Source organism: Lineus longissimus, chromosome 3 (genome assembly GCF_910592395.1).
Source record: "Lineus longissimus chromosome 3, tnLinLong1.2, whole genome shotgun sequence".
In the NCBI taxonomy this organism is placed as follows: Eukaryota; Metazoa; Nemertea; class Pilidiophora; order Heteronemertea; family Lineidae; genus Lineus; species Lineus longissimus.
Window position 1 is genome coordinate 14,592,409 of NC_088310.1, and position 20,324 is coordinate 14,612,732.

A 20,324-nucleotide genomic window follows, 5' to 3' on the forward strand; every position below is an offset into this window, starting at 1 on the left:
GTTGCTGAAGCTTGCATGACAAAGTTGATGCTAAACCTTTTCTTGTGCTCTACTGCGCCACCGTAGTTTTCTATTTAGACCAGCGATGACGTCATTTCTGGTGATTCCCTACGTTGTCCAATGAGCGCTTTTTAAAATGTGCCATTTGGTATTGTACAGTATGCAATGTATTTTTTCAGCGCTGCCAGTTGCCGAATAGAATGCCGTAGTTCCCTCAATTTCCAATCAATTTTTATGGGAGTGACATTATTGTATTGCTGAGAATGTCTACTTTTTACTCATGAAAGAATCGTAGAACTAAAACTTAATAGGCGAACAGAATCATGCCGATTCACTGCACATACTGTGGGAATTCTCCACTTCAAAATACATCGGCGATGTCATCGCGAACAGAGCATGCACTTCCGATATCGTTTTCACAGAAATGTGGCCAAATTTTCAAGAACTAATTTCTGAAAGTAGTCCCTAAAGACCTTATGACTACCACTGAAACAAACTAGTGATAATATCGCCTACCAGACTACTTTTTATGCAGAAAATTGGGTACTTGAGTGTCATTGAGCTCCAAGATTATTGCACATGACGTAAACAACATGCCGCCATTTTGTCTCCGCTTCGGTATTTCATACGCCGCTTATAATGCACCTTCTCAATTAAAACCAACATAATAAGGCCTTACATCGTTGATTGAATAGGAACACCACACAAAACACAATAAAGTGGGGGTACAATCGATTACGAAGCTGAAGTGAACAGTGATTTATTCCTGGAGCTACTGCTTTTGTTGTGTAGGCCTAGCTGCCATGTTTTGAGAACTGGCAAATAGGAGACTTCATTGATGGCTGACATCATCGGGCGGGAATTTGAATCGGCAGAAATAATTAAAAGGCAGGTAGCGCCCTCTCCTGTTAAAATTTTGAACTTTTTCTCAATAAGATAGATTTTAAAGAATTTTATCTTAATATTAGAGCATATTTCGACTCATTCTGCTGCTCCTAGGCCGATATAGGCCAGTTTCCTTCATGCACTCTCGCTCGCAGGAAGTAGGTCGAATAGCGACAAATTTTGTTTTGAAAGTAGAGTTTGACCAGAAGTGTCCAGAAATGCAAAATTGAAGTCTCTAGGTCTTACGGTTACAAAATGTGCACCATGGGTTTAACGGACGGATAGATGGATGGATGGATGGACAGACGGACGCCACTGAACAACTTATTTGACAAGCTCGGCTGACTTAGTCAGCTGAGCTAAAAAATATTTAAAAATATTCAGCCACATTTGAAAACAATATTTGCTCTGTGGACCGAGGTAAAAAGGGAAAGACATCTAAACGCGAAATGACCTCATTCTCTTAATACAGGTCGGATCGCGCTGATTTTTCGTTTTTTGAGTTCACCTTGGGCAACTCCTAATTTAACACCGTCAACGAAGTGGCTAGGCCTTCCCGGTCAGAAATGTCCAATTTTGTCCACAGATGGGTCCCCAGATGGATGGATTGCAGGACGGACACCATTTGAACAGCTATACTACCAGCTCCGCTGACTTTGTCAGCTGAGCTAAAAAACTACATTCCTCGGCAATATTTCATGTGAATTTTTTTTACTGTGGACACTGCTCATGAGACTTTTAAAATCACATAATAACCAATTTTTTTTCAATTTTTTTTCATTTGATCTACTTTTCAAGGTCACAGAGGTCATATAACAAAAAAAAAACCCTTACTAATTTGCATCGCATGCCTCTGTTTAACTGAAGGTGCTCGAATTTTCATAATTGAGTGTTATGATGGTCTTATGGCGCCATTGTGTGCTTTGATACACTTTTGCTCATAAGCCAAAAAGGTCCCGTTTTCAGCTAGATCTCATGAATGATGCACATAGTCCACTTAGCCTACTTCACTATCATGTCACCTAAAGCGTGTGTAGGCTGAGGGCTTATGCTCGTTTTGCGATGCTTTTTGATGTTGTAATTTGATGTTGAAATTTTTCCTACTGTCTCGACATTAGCAATGAAATGTCCTGCTGACATTGTGCTCACCTGGAAATCCTTTAGTGGTAGATGAAATGAGACATAGGCGGTTGAATTAACTATTCGGAAAGACAAAATGACACTTTCTCAGAGATTGACCTCTGTGAACTTGATAACTAGGTCAAAATAATGTCACAATTGACCTAAATTGAGTCAACTTGTGTAGATGCCCAATAGGTCTCTACACATAAAATTTGAAGAATCTGTTACAAATAGTACTGAAATTTCAGACTTTGACCTTTCTGACCTTGGAAACAAGGTCTAGGTCAAGGTCAAGGGTCAAACCAACCAACAGCCAGGCCCGAAGTATGTTTAGGGTTTGACACCTTATGAACCGATAGGGTATTGCGCGGTTCGTACCTCAAATCTATAGCTGCAATGACCTAGATTTTGCAGGAAACGAACCGAAAGAAATTACTTTTTGGACCTAGGTCATTTAGAGTACTGACCGACGATCATTGACTAATCATCTGACACGACGATATGAAACGTGGATGATACGAAAAAGATGAGGGGCTGCGTCCTCACCAATGACATGATGCCAAGCGGGGGGGGGGGGCAAACATTTATTTCATTCAGAACACAGGGATATTTTGGCCGACATTGTACCTACGTAATTAGCAGCAGTTAACAACCCGGAAGATGATAATCCAAAGCTCCCAACAGCATTAAAATCCAACGCACAATTTCTGAGCTGGCAAACTTGCAAACTTAACCTGCCAACCACCCATCAATGGCAGCCTAAGCAAATATCACATGCATCCTCGTAGCCAGTTCAATCAAGAATCTGCATCTGCTCTTCAGATTAGACCTGGAATCGGGGTCGACCGCCTGCGTCCCATTTTAATTAGAATTGGTCAGTTTTAGGACGTATCAAATTTCAACATCTTGTAAACACATCAATGAACTCGCGGCTATAAATCATGTAGGACTACTAAGGCCAAAAAAGTTAACGTTATGTTTCTGGTTTCCGCCCGTGTCATTTCCAACCCCTGCGCATCAATATCTTGTTATTTTCCCATTCAGTAGCCCGCAGACAATATCCTGCACCTGAGCGCCACGTGGCGTTTATTTGAACTACCCTATTATAAGCATGACTCTTCGTTGCAATATCCCTCTAGGCGTGCATTGATTTGTGTACATTATTTAGCACTGTTTTGCCTCACGCCACGCAAGCACTTCATTATGTCACGGCAGCTAATTTTCATTCTTTTTGAATCTGTGCTGTTTTTACCTCTGTGTTAGTAGATTGGATATAGCTAAATGAGCTTACTTAAAGAGATTGAATCGTCTTACAACCGAGAGCAGTAGTGACCTCTGTAGCGAAATTACAAACTACTGTGTGACGTCACTCGTTCCATATAAGGAAGCTTATTTACATAACTTTACAACTTTTGTTTACTACGAGTTGAAAATTCGCGAGCAGCACGTGGATCCCCTGGGTGCTCTCAGCTGTTTCCACTATGGGTTACATAATCGGCTACACAGAGGCCAGTCTTCTGGTATATAAATAAAGTCGGCGATGATAGCGGAATGCAGTTAGGACATGTTACATCGTCAATAGTGATAGAAGTGATGTTTTAGCAAAGAAAAGATGGAGAATGCAAAGAATAGTAGTACATATATATGGACTTTGAGTCGGGTGGGGATGTGGAAACCATGGAAACCAAACTAGAAATATATAACGCAATTGGGGCAAATTGCGAATGTATGCCCCCGCTCTGGTGTGTTCGGTGTGTTAATATGTTCATTGCGCGCGTTATTTAGCCTATAAATATGAAATTGTGGCTATAAGCGCACCTCGAATATAAGCGCAGTGCGCTTATAAGCGCATAAATACGATAATATCTTCTCTGTGGCTGTTTATGAAATTTTGTGGAGACTCTCAAATAACATCCACAATAATATGGCTGTTGACTGGGCTAGTTGGTCTGACAATAGACATGCACGTGAACAGCAGAGGTTGGTTTTCCCATTTACTCACTACAGAGGTGAAGCGTGGTCTATACTATTTTCGCCGTTGTCATCTCCTTGATCTTTTAAGTTTTTGCCGTTTCCAAGGCGATTGCCTGCTAGCAATTTACACAGAAGATCAGTGGGCAAGCTGTTGACCCTGTTACTGGAACAGCATCAATTATGTGATCGCCTGGAATCAGTCACAGAATATCTGGTACTCAGGAAGTTAAAGACTAGTCACTGCCGGGTAGCTAGTGCAATCTGCTAGAATCAGTCACAGAATATCCATTGCTTACATGCTAATGAATAACAACTGTCAGGCTATTTATCCCTTCTCCTGGTGTCAGTCACAGAATATCCAATGCTCGGATATCAATGAATAGCAACTGCGTGGCTATTTATCTCATCTCTTATCCTATCTCATCTCAGCAAAAATCTAAGATGGCGGCTGGAGGCCATTTTGGATTCTGGAATGCGCCCAAAACCGATAGAGAAACTCCCCTACTGAAGACCATTACACCACAAAAGTTTGAAGTGTGTCAAACCTCTAGTTCTTCAGTTAACAATCGGAATACCAAAATCTAAGTTGGCTGCTGGCAGCCATATTGGATTTTGGAACACGCCCAAAATTGATAGAGAGCATCCCCTGAATGACCATTGCACCACAAAAGTTTGAAGTGTGTCAAACCTCTAGTTCTTCAGTTAACAATCGGAATACCAAAATCTAAGTTGGCTGCTGGCAGCCATATTGAATTTTGGGTCAGGCCCAAAATCGACAGGGAACCTCCCCTACACAACCTCATCACACCACATAAGTTTCAGGTCTGTCACTCACTTGGTTCTTGAGTTACAGGTCGGAATGTGAAAAATCAAGTCTGGCCTGGCAGCCATCTTGGATTTCAGATCGGGCCAAAAATGGATAGGGAACCTCCCCTACACTAGGTTATAACACCACATAAGTTTCAGGTCTGTCACTCACTCGGTTCTTAATTTACGGGGCGGAATACAAATCACCAAGTCGGGGACCTGGTGGCCATCTTTGATTTCGGGTCTGGCCCAAAATCGATAGGGAACCTCCCCTACCATAGACCATTACACCACAAAAGTTCGAATACTGTTGGACCTCTGGTTCTCCAGTTAACGAGCGGAATGCCAAAATCTAAGATGGTGGCTGGCGGCCATCTTTGATTTCGGGTCGGGCCCAAAATCGATAGGGAACCTCCCCTTCCATAGACCATTACGCCACAAAAGTTTGAAGACTGTTGGACCTCCGGTTCTCCAGTTAACGAGCGGAATGCGAAAATCTAAGATGGTGGCTGGCGGCCATCTTTGATTTCGGGTCGGGCCCAAAATCGATAAGGAACCTCCCCTACCATAGACCATTACGCCACAAAAGTTTGAAGACTGTTGGACCTCCGGTTCTCTAGTAAACGAGCGGAATGCCAAAATCTAAGATGGTGGATGGCGGCCATCTTTGATTTCGGGTCGGGCCTAAAATCGATAGGGAACCTCCCCTACCATAGACCATTACGCCACAAAAGTTTGAAGACTGTTGGACCTCCGGTTCTCCAGTTAACGAGCGGAATGCGAAAATCTAAGATGGTGGCTGGCGGCCATCTTTGATTTCGGGTCGGGCCCAAAATCGATAGGGAACCTCCCCTACCATAGAACATCACACCACAAAAGTTTGAAGACTGTTGGACCTCTGGTTCTCTAGTAAACGAGCGGAATGCGAAAATCTTGCGGCCATATTGGATTTTGGAACGCGCCAAAAAACAATAGGGACCCTTTGACACACACTAGGCCTACACCCCCTAAAAATTTTAAGTCAGCCGAGCAAGGGGTTCTTGAGTTATAGTCTGGAATTCAGTGCGGCGGACGCGGACGCGGCGGATGAGGCGGACGCGGCGGCCGGAAACCACCTAAGAACATAATGCCCCCACTTTAGCGGGGGCATAATAACCTTAGAAAGAGGACTGATTAGGATACGAACATGATATATATAGCGATACCAGACAAAAAGCTGTGTATGTGATGTATGCTTTCATGAGTAACATTACACATACCTCGGCGCATAAGTTTTCATCGGGATGGGCTACTGTATTTGGCAGCGGAAGGCTAGGCCTTGAAGACTCCAAAAAAGAACTTAGCAACATCAGATGAATATAGTAGGCCTATCCTCTCTCCTTCAATTCCAACAGTAAGGAACGGCAGTGTAACTTATTCGTTTATCTGCAAGCGAAGAAACTAGACTAGGCAGTTTGTCGCAAAACATCCAAATACATGTGGTACTATACGAATCTGCAAGGAGCGCGTTAACGATAATGTTGCAAAATGAATGTAAAAATTGGTCGCGTTGGTCGTAAATATTGTCTTATTTTTCAAGATGAGAGTATGTTGATGATAAGAAAACGTAAACCAATGACAGACCAGTATTTCTTAAACCTTGCAAGTGTTTTGGGGTCCTTGAAACTCCTTATATTTATCAATGAAACCTTATTCCCGCCTAAGGTTTTGACCGCGCCGTCCAAAACTCCCCATTTTTTGGCGGGCCCTTCCCTTTAAGGAGATAAAAATTATCACAGAAAAAAACCCAACCAGCATGACCGCATCCATTTTCAGTTGACCAAACCAGAAAGATAACATTAACTTTTATTGGCCTTATCCTTTCCTGATCCCCAGCGCTTTTGATCTTCAGACATGCTGCTGAAACTACTTGGAGGGCAATTGAGCAGTCTGCTGCTTTGACCAATCAGCTTTCACTGGTGATCATGATGTCAGTAGACAGCTGTCAATTAATGAAAGGCCACATGAAATTCAACTTTTCTTTTTTGTTGGAATTACCCATGTCTATTCAAAGAAGTAGTTGAATAGTAAACATTTCACCAAAATTTGCGAACACTCAAATTAAACATCTGAGATCAGATCAATTTGTGGACAAAAAAGAAGCAAAAACCACAAGGCCAGATACTGCGTTGGTCACTCTAGTAGTTCCCTACGGACCGAGACTGAAGATGCAACTAATCAATAAGCAAATAAACACCCGTTTCTTATCATTACGATGCATACCTCGGACTAATCAGCCTTTAGTTTTGTGTAAATTGCATTGCACCCACGTTACTTTATAGTACCAGTACAATTTACCTGTTATGAACTCACTCCTCAGATTGCGTCTATTGCTTCATTGTTGTGTAATGCTTGTGTTAAAGGTGTAACTAGTGTTCTGGTTTTGAGCACACATTGTCCATTAAAGCACTTCTCCAAAGGAAGCCTTAGTGTTCGGTTCAGTCTGTGCATGTGCTGGTGTATTAGGCTGATATGCAAGCACGGTAAACCCTCCAAAGATCTGGGGAAAGCACGTCATGTGTTTGTACATCTCGTCTGCAGGAGCGTGACCCTATGGAGCCAATGGACTGCGAGTCAATGTCAAACCACGAGTTGGACAAGAGAATGAATATTCTGTTTACGTCTATTGAATTGGGTGCGAACGATGACGTCAATCTTGATGACAATGAGAAATTCAAGGAGAGTTATGTGGCCAAAAAATTGAATACAGGGATGAACAACATCACGTACCGCTGCCTTGGAAAGAGGATATGAAAGAATTGCCGTCGAACCTTGGATTGTGAACCTAATCGTTTGAAACAGGTGACTGATCGCTTACATAAGCTTGAACTCTTTGACGCGTACAGTAAAGTCATGAAAGAACACTTGAGCACAGGATATATTGAGGTAGTTCCGGACAGTGAACACCCCTGGAGTGAGGAGAATTCACATTTTCTCTCACATTTCTTTGTTCTGAAGGACTCTCAAACTACGCCGCTGCGTGTGGTTTTTGCCGCAAATGCCGAGAGTGTCAGCTTGAACGACTGTCTTGAATCGGGGCTATGCATGTTACACAATTTGCATGATCTGTTGATTCAGTTCAGGACTCGCCAGTTCGGAATAGCAGCAGATATCGCCAGAGCATTTCTATCGATCAAGCTTCTCGAACAGGAGAGGAATTAAGGCAAGTTTCTTTGGTATAGGAATCATGATCCAACTCAGGACATTGTGGTATATCGTTATACTACAGTAGTGTTTGGAAACACGTCATCGCCATTTTCACTTGGGATCGTGTTGGATAAACATCTTGGATCGTACGATACCGATACGGCACGTGACCAAGCGAAAAAACTGTACATGGACAATCTCGTCACTTGCAAAGATTCGGAATCCCAAGTTGTGCGGTACTACTATGAGTCACGTGGTTAAATGTGTGATGGTGGATTCAATCTGAGGCAATGGCTGACAAATTCGCCTGACTTGTCCCGGATTATTGACGCTGAAGGTACGGGTACGAAAACCAAATCAATCAGTGTGGTTGGCCTCTTGAGGAAAGCGGAGCGTGACGACATAGGCTTTCCACAGAAAAACATGTCGCCGGGAGAATCTGACAAGATCACGAAGCGTGTGGCATTGTCTGGCACGTGCTCAATGCTTGATACACTAGGACTAGTGTCGCCAGTTGTGGTCACTGCTAGGATGTACATTTCACAGCTAAGGAGCGAAAACTTTGATTGGGACGTTGAGCTGCCTAAAGAGAAAGCTGAACAATGGAGATCTATTGCTGCGGACCGGAGTCGTATTTCTGAGATCGAGTAGACACGTTGGAATAGTTTAGACAATGAACGCGCCGTACAATTGCATGCGTTCTGCGACAGCAGCTTACGCGCAATGGGAACTGTGTGCTTAACTACGTCAGGATGGTACTTGTTGGCTCTAAAAGTAAAGTGGTTGGACGAAAGTAGGCCACATTACCGCAATTAGAGCTATCGGCCATGGTGATGAACGCTCGTTACGCAAGTAACATTGCAGATACTCTGTCAGCGGATTATCCTACACTGCAGTTGTACCATTGGACTGATTCTCAGATTGGATTACACTGGCTCAATTCCACTAAGGAATTGAAACGTCCAACTGTAAACAAAGTCGCAACGATCAAGGACTTGACGCTCGTGGAAAACTGGCGTCACGTGGGCAGTACCGAAAATCCAGCGAATTTAGTTTCGCGTGGATGCTCAGTGGACACTTTGAAAACATCGAAGTTGTGGAATACTGGACCAACGTGGTTAACGTCACAGCCGGATTGGAATCCGTGGAACGGCAGCGTCACTGGGGATATTGTCGCGGCTGCTGCAACTGAGATGACAACGGTCACTCGTCACGTGGAAGTCGGCAGAATCGACAAACTTCTTAATCGACAAACTTATGTTCGCAAGTGCGTTGTCTGTACGTCATGCGTTAAGCTGGCTTGTCGAAAATTCATGGAGTTCGGACAGATGACGAATTGGTACGCGCAGAACTATTGTGGATTCAGTCAATGCAGTCAGAGCACTATTCGCACGAGTTGGATTACCTCATTAGGAAACGTGACGGAAAACCAGTCGGTCAATGTCCTGCTATTGTTCGGCAACTCAATCTCGTGCTGGACGATCGTAGATTACTTCGTGGTGCGGGTCGCTTGGGGAAAACCCTAATGCCGCTATTGTTGCCTAGAAAGAGTTTCCTTACAAAGCTTGTGATTCGGCGCGCTCACGCTCAGGACATGCATATGGGCCTTGGCGCAACCATTGTCACAATCAGATGACGATATTGAATTCCCGCAATCAGGGCCGAAGTTCACGCTTAAGTTCGCAAGTGCGTTGTCTGTAAACTTGTCTTGGGACGCCCGTACGTGCTGCCATCATCGCCAGATCTCCCAGACTACAGGATTGATCCTTCAAAGCTGTTCAAGAACGTTGGAATAAACTTTACCGGAAGTCTGTTAGTGAAAGAGTATGGCGTACAGGACCCTAGAAAGGTGTACATCGCGTTGTTCACTTGTCTTGGTACACGTTGCGTAAATCTTGAGATTGTGACTGATATGTCAAAGACTGCATTCGTACAAGCATTTTGCCGTCATTGCGCAACATATCCCTGTTCAGGCTCCATGGTGGGGTGGGGCTTGGGAGCGGCTGATTGGTGTGATGAAAAGTGTCATCAAAAAGTTATGGGGAAAGCCTTGATTACTTTGGAAGAAATGTATACAGTAATCAAGGAGGTTCAAGCAGTACTCAATGATCGTCCATTGACGTTCGCCTCTGGTGATTTAACCACTTAACTGTGGAAATTTTTTTTCCGTTAACCCACCCCCAGTGGGGGATTAATTTCGCGAAAAATAGCATTTTTTCAGTAAGTTTGTTTTATTCACCTTGTAACACAATGCATTGTAATTTCAACAGTAACAGTAACAGTAACAGTAACTCAGTAACACACAGTTCAATCTGGAATCTATCTAGCCTGTCTAGTCATCCTGATCTGACACATCCATGTCACCTGACCCATCCGATTCATCCGCTGGATTCGGCAGAATATCAGTGTTGTACCTCACCAAAGTGTGGTAAAGCTCAAAGCAAGGGGCAGCACACAAGGCTTTGTCACACTTTCTGCAGTAGTAACTTGACTCCTTCCTCTTCTTCCTAGATTGACAAACAACACACCTACGTGTAGGTTTGTCTTTCTTGGGAGAGGGAGGAATGTGACTGGGAAAGTGACGCTCACTTAGTCGCTGCGGCATTTCACCATGAGGAGGTCTACCTTGCCTAGGCTTGGCAGGTGCCCCTTGCTTGTACTTCGCCAGAATGCCCTCAATCAGATCCAACTGAAAGGTCAGCCTGTCCATCTTTCCCCCCTGTTTCTTGTACAGCAAGTAGGCGTTGAGAGCAGACATGTCCACTAGATGTCTGAATTGCTTCTGGTAGTACTTTTTGAGCCTCTTCCTGGCTGAGGGATAGCACACCAGATAGGCATCACTCAGGTCAATGCCACCCATTGTATCGTTGTAGTCAAGGCAGACTTAGGGTTTCGACACCACCTTATCCCCTCTCTGTCTAACATCTACTTTGGTACCATTGTGGTAATTGGAGAGCATATGGACGTCTTTCTTATCTCTCCATTTGAGAGCCATCAACTTACCATGGTAGTAGTCACAACTTTCCCCCTTTTTCAACCGCTTCTGCTTCAGCTGGACAGGTAGGCCTTTTCTGTTGGATCTGATTGTACCTACAGCATCTGTTTCATGCTGACACAGGAAGTCAAACAGGACTGGAGAACTGAAGAAGTTGTCCATGTTTATCCCATACCCTTGATCGAGGAGATGATGTGCAAGCGAGAGGACGACCTTGGCTCCCATTGATGGGTTATCACGGTACTCAGCACGGTATTCGGTGTCTTGCCCGGTGTAGATGAAGAAATCCCAAATATAGCGGGATTGGGATTCGCACAACTCGTAGGACTTGATGCCAAAGCGTGCTCGCTTTGATGGAATGTACTGTTTCCAGCCAAGGCGGCCTTTCCAAATCATGAGCAATTCATCTATTGCAATCGCCTGCTCTGGCTGGTACACAGACTTGAATTTCTGGCGCAGATGGTTTAGGATAGGGTACAGCTTGTAGAGCTTCCTGGACACATTTGGAATGCCAGGATCCATCATGGTGCTGTCTGCAAAGTGTAAAAATTTGCACAACAGAAGGAAGCGATCACATGGCATTATATCGCTGAAGAATGACGTTGCAATGGATTGCCACTTGCTGAAGTACATCTGGTTATCTGGCTTCTGAATAATCCCTTGTAGAAAAAGGAGAGCCAATAAAAACCGTATTTCATCAGAGTTTGTGTCCTGCCAAAGTTTATAACGTGACCTACGTTTCTCCTGACCTCTGTGCTCATCAATGAACTGTGCAGCATAGAGGTTGGTCTGCTCCACAATAACTGCTAAAATGTCATCATAAAAAAACAGTTCAAAGTACTGCACTGGATCATCCTTATCGGCAACATTAGCCTTCAACCCTGGTACAGCAGTAAACCGAAACCTGTCACGACGCTGTCCATTTTCTGTCCAAGGAGGTTAATTTTGAATTACCCGCGCTTGAACTTGGTTGCCACGGCGACCACCTAACACATGCCCGATATTACCATCACTGCCACTGTCAGAGCTTGCATTGTCAGGCATATCATCCCCACTCTGACTTGTTGCATCTAAATCGGAAGCATTCTGGGCATAAGGTTCATCATCATCGTTAGAAGATACATAATCGGACAATTCATTGTCAGAATCGAGTATCTGTTCCAAAAGATTGTCATCCAGAACACGCCTCACCTTTTTTGGTGCTGCCATTTCCGAGAAATCGCTGACAGCGCTGCCACACCTCAATAAAACTTGAGACTAAACATCGACGAACTTCGGGGAATCCCCATTGACGATCATGGTATTGCATAGAACTGATATGACTACTAGAAAATAAGGTATAACAGTATGACGAGATATCTCGTCGTACCCAGTAGCAATACACACGTGCATGACGAGATATCACGTCCTGCACAATTAATTGGTTAAATGAACCTCAGCCGCTCACACCTGCTATGCTTCTGTTCGGACATGATGTTACTGCTTTGCCTCAGCCTATTGTGGATGATGACGAGAGTGAATCATATGGTGATGCCAATACTATCAGTCGTGCAGAGCGTAGCCGCTCTCTGCTTTATCAGCATTTTGTCAATAGATTCAAGACTGAATATCTTTCAGCACTGAGAGAAATGCATTCATATTAGACTCGTAAACAAAATGCCAGTAGCTACAGTATTGAAGTAGGTCATGTTGTGTTAGTATTTGAAAAAGATGTGCCAAGAACAAAGTGGAAGTTGGGAGTTGTCACTAGTTTGATCAGGGGGGTTGATGATGAAGTGCGTGCTGCATTTGTAAGTACCAGTAATGGAAGGACGACCTCCAGGGCAATTTCTAGGTTGTACCCATTAGAAGTCACTAGTGAGAATGAGAGTAGTGATGTTACACCGGAAGCGGAACCAAAGGTGGAGATGCGTAAGCCTAAGCGGTCATGTTATAAAAAGACAATTCATGGAATCGAAGATTGTTTATCCGCTTGGGAGAATGTGTAAATTGCATTGCTCCCAAGATACTTTGTAGTACCAGTACAATTTACCTGTTATGAACTCACTCCTCAGATTGCGTCTATTGATTCATTGTTGTGTAATGCTTGTGTTAAAGGTGTAACTAGTGTTCTGGTTTTGAGCATACTTTGTACAATAAAGCACATCTCCAAAGGCAGCCATAGTGTTCGGTTCAGTCTGTGCATGTGCTGGTGTATTAGGCCGATACGCTAGCACGGCAAACCCTCCAAAGATCTCTTCAAGTTTGGTTGCTCTAAGTGCGCACATTGCAATTTTTTGGGCAGTTTGTCATGAAGTGAAGTGTACCTCTACGTTCCTTGCATCATTGTAAATATGTTGTGGTAGGGGAGTTTGTCTTTTCAAAGTTCAATCAAATTTTGCTGGAAACAAATGTACGCACGCATTGATTTCTGTTGTGTCCTCACATTTTGTTTGGAGGGGCATCGCGGCCGGTACTCATACTCGGTCAGTTGGACTAGAGGATTATTTTTCATCATTTCGGATGGGTTATTTCAGATAAATACCGGGCAGGGGTTAAGATTGGGGATAATCTTTAAAAACGATTAAGATAAAGGGCGTTTTTTAATCCGCCCCCGATCCTTTTCACCAGTAGCTTTCCCACTAACGTCATCTGTCATCCTGTTGCGCGTTGACGCAACCGGGCTTCAGTTTTAATCATGTCATCGCAGCCACGACATGATAGAAACCGGCAAGAGTATTGATTGGGAACTGAACCAAACTGAACCGGTGATACACCTTCTGAAGAAAATCAATACACAAACCGATAAAATCTTAACTACAAACCAACAAATATTAGGACACGGATCGTGGTTCGGTCTGTGATAAGTCGGTTCGTCGTTGTGTCGTACTCTAGCATCACGGACCAACCAGGAACCGAGTAGAATACGGTACAATGCAATACATACTAGTGGACCTGGCTGTATGTTGAGATGCCCTGGTGTCTACATACCAAATTTGAGTCTAGGACAATTAATGATGAAGTGTGCCACCTTTGCTGAAATTTTAGAGTTTGACCACCTTCAAAAGTAGGTCTAATCAAAAACCAGTGTATGATGTCATGTAGTTTCACCAGAAGTATCGACAGTAAAAATTTCATGGTTCTAGTTATCAACGTTCAATGAGATATAGTCAAAAGCAGTTTTTCTTGTGATGTGTTCACGATATAGTGCAGAGCATATTTTGAAAATCATCAAAACTGCTGAAAGGCACATGGCAATATAAGACCTTCCTACAACCCAATAATGATATGACTAGCATTAATTGTTATGGAAATATGCTCCGGAAACTAAACGGACAGACAGACAGACGGAACGACGGACAGACAGCCCTGGCCTCGACGATACCCCTCCTGCCTTTAGGGCTGAGGGGTAAAGAGCTGTGTATCTGTTTTCTTTTAAAACGTTACCAGATGTAGGCTCCATATTCATATTGCAAATATTTGGTGCTTTAGTTGTAAATATTTCAACTATTTGCTTATTGAATGATTTCACATAGCCAAACATAGACCTGTGACATGGTTTGTTGACATGCCATTTATTGTCCGATCTGGGCGGCTCATGGGAATGCGGATTAGCAGCAGTGTGCATCAGCATATGATAATAAACGATTAAAAACCCACCTGAGTATAAAGCATTGCGAATTTTTTCTTGCATTCTGGCTCCATGAGAACACTGCAATAAAAGAGAGAAAGTACTTTAAACTGCGATACCAATTGGGGCAGGACTAACTGGGCAAGTCCAATAATTAAGGTCTAGTTTCTAACACAGCAGTGTGCAAAATGTCAGCCAATCACAACAGCCTAGATTTTAAATGGATTGTGTAGAATTAGCTGAAATAACCATTTATAAGATAGAACAGCTTAAATTGGAGCAGAGAAGCTATGAGTTGTATCTCCCTGAGTTTTTTAATCACACCCTGATTTTCATGTATCACAGCCTCATTTTGCAGGCCTGATATGGATTTCAACATATTTTAAAATTGTCAACCTCACCTGTGGGCCAGACATTTTTTGGGAAAATTCTTCAGTTCCATTGTACAAGTGATAACCAACATGTTATTTCTGGTATGACAACAAAGTATCCTTAGCGGTACAACATTATGTGCACTCTCTCTTGATATTAAGAGATAAGATGAATTACTGGGAACCAACAGATATGACACAGTATGTCATAGCCAACTACAAGTGAAGGAGGGTGAGTTTTCTTTTTCTTTTAAAGAAAACTTATGGCACAGAGTAGGCTCCGTGTTTATACGGGGATGCTAAGACTCTTCCCAGTGCTTATATCTTCCCATATCTCCAACAATAGTTCCAAAACTAACTAGAATTGTCCGTTGAGTCTTTGCAGAATCTGGAGTCTCCGCCTCATATGCACACAGCCATGCAATGCATGTTGACAAAAACAAAACAAAAACATCGCACTTTCACTTCAGCGAAGCGATGGTTTATGTGCGAAATACGACTGATCAAGGCAACATAAAGTGTTCAGAAGGGAAGAACACATTCTTGAAACTCGGCTGCTTTTATTCACTGCCGTTTTTGCTTATTTCATAGCCCATAAACTCCAAATATTAGGTTTCATAGAAAATGCTTCGATGGTGTAGACTAGTCCCTGGTCTTTATCCGTTACATTCCTCCATATGTGCAGCCAATATGTAATACACATAACGCGGGGCACCAGTCATCGTGCCGGTATGGCGAGGTTTATTGGTTAAAAATTTACATGTATTGCGCCGATGGCGGAGACTAATTAGAATAGTTACAAAACGGATCAGAACAGTTAAACGACTGAGTGCCCATGATGTCATGTCGCTAAGGATAATGAAGTATCCTTAGCGCAGGGCCGTTTACCCTTATAAAATCATGCGAGTATTTTTTCCCAAGTTTATCTGTATTTTCACCCTTTTTTGCCAGTACACTTTAGGACAACAAAATTTAACTGTAGCTTTCTTTCTCTTGTGAGTACAAAATTGAAACAAAGTCAAATTCTGCTGAAGTTTTTACTTTTTGTGTGTACAATAAATCTTATCATCACATGCTGTTGATGCAGCAGTATCAAAGTAGGCCTTGTACTTAGACTTGGATGATTTTCGATCCCTTCACAACCAGCAATGCAGGTACTCATCTTTCCAAGCCTTATACATACAGGTAGGGCCTATGATAATAAGTCTATTCCTGATTTCTGCTGGGCTACTCAATTAATTGAAGAGGCATTCTGAAACTTTTTTTTTATTGAAAAGTACAGAGGTTATAGAGATATCTGCAATTGAAATTTTGAGATAAATGGAAATACTGAAGAGAATGGGACAAGAACGAGCTTATATCTTAGTTATTTACAAATATATCAAAGCTGGTTCTTTTCCATTGGTAGAGAGACAAAAATGAAACAAAAAAGAAAATCGGCAGTCAATTATGCATGGATACTTTGATTTATGGACAGCAGTTTTGGAACAAACTGCCTGCTGGTCATAAAGACTCATATGACCCATGCACTTGTAAGTCATGAAGTTTTACATTTTGATATAAGAGGGACCCATTGAATTGAAATAGGTACCCCTCTTTAGCAAGTGGATGCCTCTAGGCTCTAAAGCTGGTGCGTGTGAGACTGGGCCTACTCCAGCACGGTAGCAGACCAGTGTGTATGGCTATCATAGGGAGCAATACCGGTATTCTGAACATTGCCTTTCTGCCGCAAAACAAGCATGACAAACAAACAGTAGATCTAGCTACATGAACATTCACTCGCACACACACACACACACACGTCAACTGAACTCGTCATCTCATATGTCACTGTCACACTCACAGCTGCAGACTTTCGGCACTTGACAGTGGGTGATCAAAAAAAATTCCATTTTAATAAACAGTGTGTTTCGAAGAAAAGGAAACCGAGATTGATGTGTTAATTCCTAGGACATTGCTAAATATTTTGGAAATTGGCAACCACCATTTATTACCTAATGATGTCCTCTTTCTAATGACACCAAGAATTCCACTTTACTATCACAGATGACTGAGCACGAAATAGTTCAATCAAGCATGTCAGAACTGGTCTTGCACCATATTGGTAATGAACCATGTGTGCCCAGCGCAGGGCTTTTGTTGGGCCTCCAAATTATGCAATCATCTGCATCTTTTTTCATTGCACACTCCTCCAAATTGATTCCGTTTCAAACGCGTTTGAAACGCAAAAAGAGTTTATTCTAAAACGAAATTCAAACGAAAATCATCCGTTTATCTGCCGTTTATCAGCCGCTTGAAAAGCATTTGAAAACAAACGCACACCCCAAACGAAAATTTCGAAACGCTCCCAAAGGAACACGACCGATCAGAACGCTTGCCAAACGATATCCAAACGATCGCACCAAACGGATCTCAAACGCACGTCAAACGATTGTCGAACGCACTTTGTTTCAAACGAAACGATTGTCGAACGCACTTTGTTTCAAACGAACTGGAAACGTACTTCGTTTCAAACGAACGGAAAACGCACTTTCAAATGATCTTGAAACGTACTTCGTTTGAAACCAAATGTGCACGAAATGCGCATGCGATGCTCTTGTTTCATTCTTTCATTGATTATCTTGAAAGACGGACGTGTATTTCGCCCATTTATCTTTGTTATTTTCGATCTTTATCGGTAAGTCTAATTGAGACTCAACAGTTACATCTAGAGAAATTTGCTTCTAATTGCTACCATATCACTGTTTTTAGTACTCCGCCTATAAATGTGCTTTTATAGGCCTATCTGTTCACAATCCTGCGACATCAGGGCTGATCGCATGTGTTGAATATCAATCCTAAATTCTCATTTCAAGTAGTCAGGCTTGTATCAAGTAGGCCTAGGTCTATGACTAGAATTAAATTAGTACCGATTCGCGCACATCGATCTTGTGGTCGGCCCAGACATGACATGTATGTATAGGCAGAATCATTCCTGCCTCCAAGACTTGCCGTTGTGTAACTGCACATGTAGGCTATACTAGTAGTCACTAAAGCCTATCCTAGCCATTCCCTGTATTGGTACTCTTGGCTCTCCCATTTGAATGAGTCCTGCCAATACCACGCTGCAAAAAAAATATAACAAACATCGTCAGCGCGGTGGCCGTATTGCCTTGGTATATGACTATTAAAGTTTCGAACTTACCCACTCTTTATTACCAACCAAATGACCTAGACCTACTTTGTGACGTTAACAGACTGAAGTAGCATTTGGTAGAGTAACAACATGCGTATAAATGTTAGAATTTTAATCCAATCGACAACAACAAGAGAAATTTTGTGAGGGCATTGTGATACTGGGTGATACCGATACCCCCAGATTATTTTTTGGGTGACTGTAATCTCCCCGGTATTCCCCAATGCATTTAAGATTTAAACGATCGTACATGTATTTAAACCCCATCTTCACCACCAATTATTTCAGGTTTGTGTTCAGCATGATGGATCCCGGTGATGTCAATGACATAGGCCTACCAGGTGCAGAAAAAGGTAGGTTTGATTTTATAAGGTAATGCTAATTGCTATACTAAAATGCTCTCTTCGAACTTTGATATACCAACCATCTACCGTACTGTATTTATACTTGGTTTCATAAATTGTGTTCACACTTCCTTCTCCCACCAATGAAGATGCCTATCGGAAATTCATGTTTTCATTATCAAATCAAGAGAAGGCTATGTTTAGAATAATGAAATTAACGTGCACATTTATCTGGTCAGCTTCGTGAGGTCTTATGGCTTCTGTAGGCTTCTGGTAGGTTATGAAGATTTCATTTTCTGAATGCTCATTCTTTTGAAGTTGATATTTGAAAAAAAATGTATTAACTCGAACGGAAGGCTGGATTGCAGCACACAACATTTACACTTCTTTATTTTGGTTCACTATGTCATCCTCATTTTGAATATTTTGACACAAAGTCTACGTCAAATCACCGATATTGGCATATAAAATAGAATTGTAATCAATACAACACTATACCCGGGCTTGTCAGCCCGCCCCATGATCGATGGGCATGTGCATGGGCCTCTGTCACTTAAGAGGGACTGCGCTGCCACCTTCTATATGAAGCTGCTTCAATTTAGGAGTTATATTTAGAATGGGTAATGAAATGAATGTGTACATTTATCTGGTCAGCTTCGTGAGGTCTTAAGGCTTCTGTAGGCTTCTGGTAGTGCATGGATATTTCATAACTCTGAATGCTAATTTTTAGATAGATTGAAAATATTATTAATACCGGTATTTGTTCTTTATTTTTAATATTTTGGCACAAAGTCTGCGTCAAATCATCGATATTGGCATATAAAATAGAATTATAATCAAAACCGGTACAACACTATTCTCACTCTCAGTCTTGTCAGCCCGCCCCTTGATTGATAGGCACGCATGTTCCTCTGTCAGTGTCACTTAAAGGGAAACTGAGCTACCACTTTCCAAACAAGCTGCTTCAATTTAACAATTATATTTAGAATAATGAAATGAATTTTTACATTTATCTGGTCAGCTTCGTGAGGTCTTAAGGCTTCTGTAGGCTTCTGGTAGTGCATTGATATTTCATAATTCTGAATGCTCTTTTTTCAAATACATTAAAAAATGTATTAACTGGAACGAAAGGCTGGATTGTAGCATGCGCACACCCATTTACACTTTGATATTTTGGTTCACTATGTCAGTATGTTATCCTTATTTTCAATATTTTGACACAAAAATCTGCGTCAAATCATCGATATTGGCATAAAAATAGATTTATAATCAATACCGGTACAACACTATTCTCAGTCTTGTCAACCCGCCCCTTGATTGATAGGCACACATGGGCCTCTGTCAGTGTTACTTAAAGGGAAAAAAAAGATACAAGAAAAGTTTGGATTTGGTACATGTGAAACCAATTTAATCATCATTTTACATTTGTACAGGAGCTGCCAAGTCTGGAAACTTCCTAGGCTTGACGGCCTATTGGCTATCACTTAAGTCTTTTTCTGTTCTGTTGAAATTTCAACTCGGTTCGACTGATGGAGTCTTCATTCCTTTCATGGATGAAAAGACTCTCAGAGGAATCAAAAAAATATATCAGCCTACATATGACGTATGCAGTGAAGATATGCAATGTTTGTGTAAGTGGATTTTGGTTAGGATGTTATTACTATTACCAGCGGAGATACTCATGGCGTGTAGGCTTAGTGTTTGATTTGTGATGAACATAAGTTTTCCAGGTGTAATAGAGCCGGTTCATATTAGTATTCGTAGCTGTAATGTTATGTGCATGGTATATAATTAATAAGTGTGTGTTATGATTTCAGCGTGTTTTCTGTAGAGGCCGTGGGCAGAAAGATAGCAG

At 42.1% G+C, this 20,324-nt stretch overlaps 1 protein-coding gene across 3 annotated transcripts in view; it reads right to left on the bottom strand.

Annotated features, from left to right (window-relative positions):
- Window positions 1-20,324, bottom strand: part of LOC135485750 (E3 ubiquitin-protein ligase UBR2-like) — a 650,469-nt gene that overhangs the window by 465,947 nt on the left and 164,198 nt on the right. For all 3 annotated transcript variants that reach the window (XM_064768146.1, XM_064768147.1, XM_064768145.1), the window contains one exon: window positions 14,609-14,660. In XM_064768146.1, coding sequence (XP_064624216.1) covers window positions 14,609-14,660 — 52 coding nt within the window. The remainder of the gene's footprint in view (window positions 1-14,608; window positions 14,661-20,324) is intronic.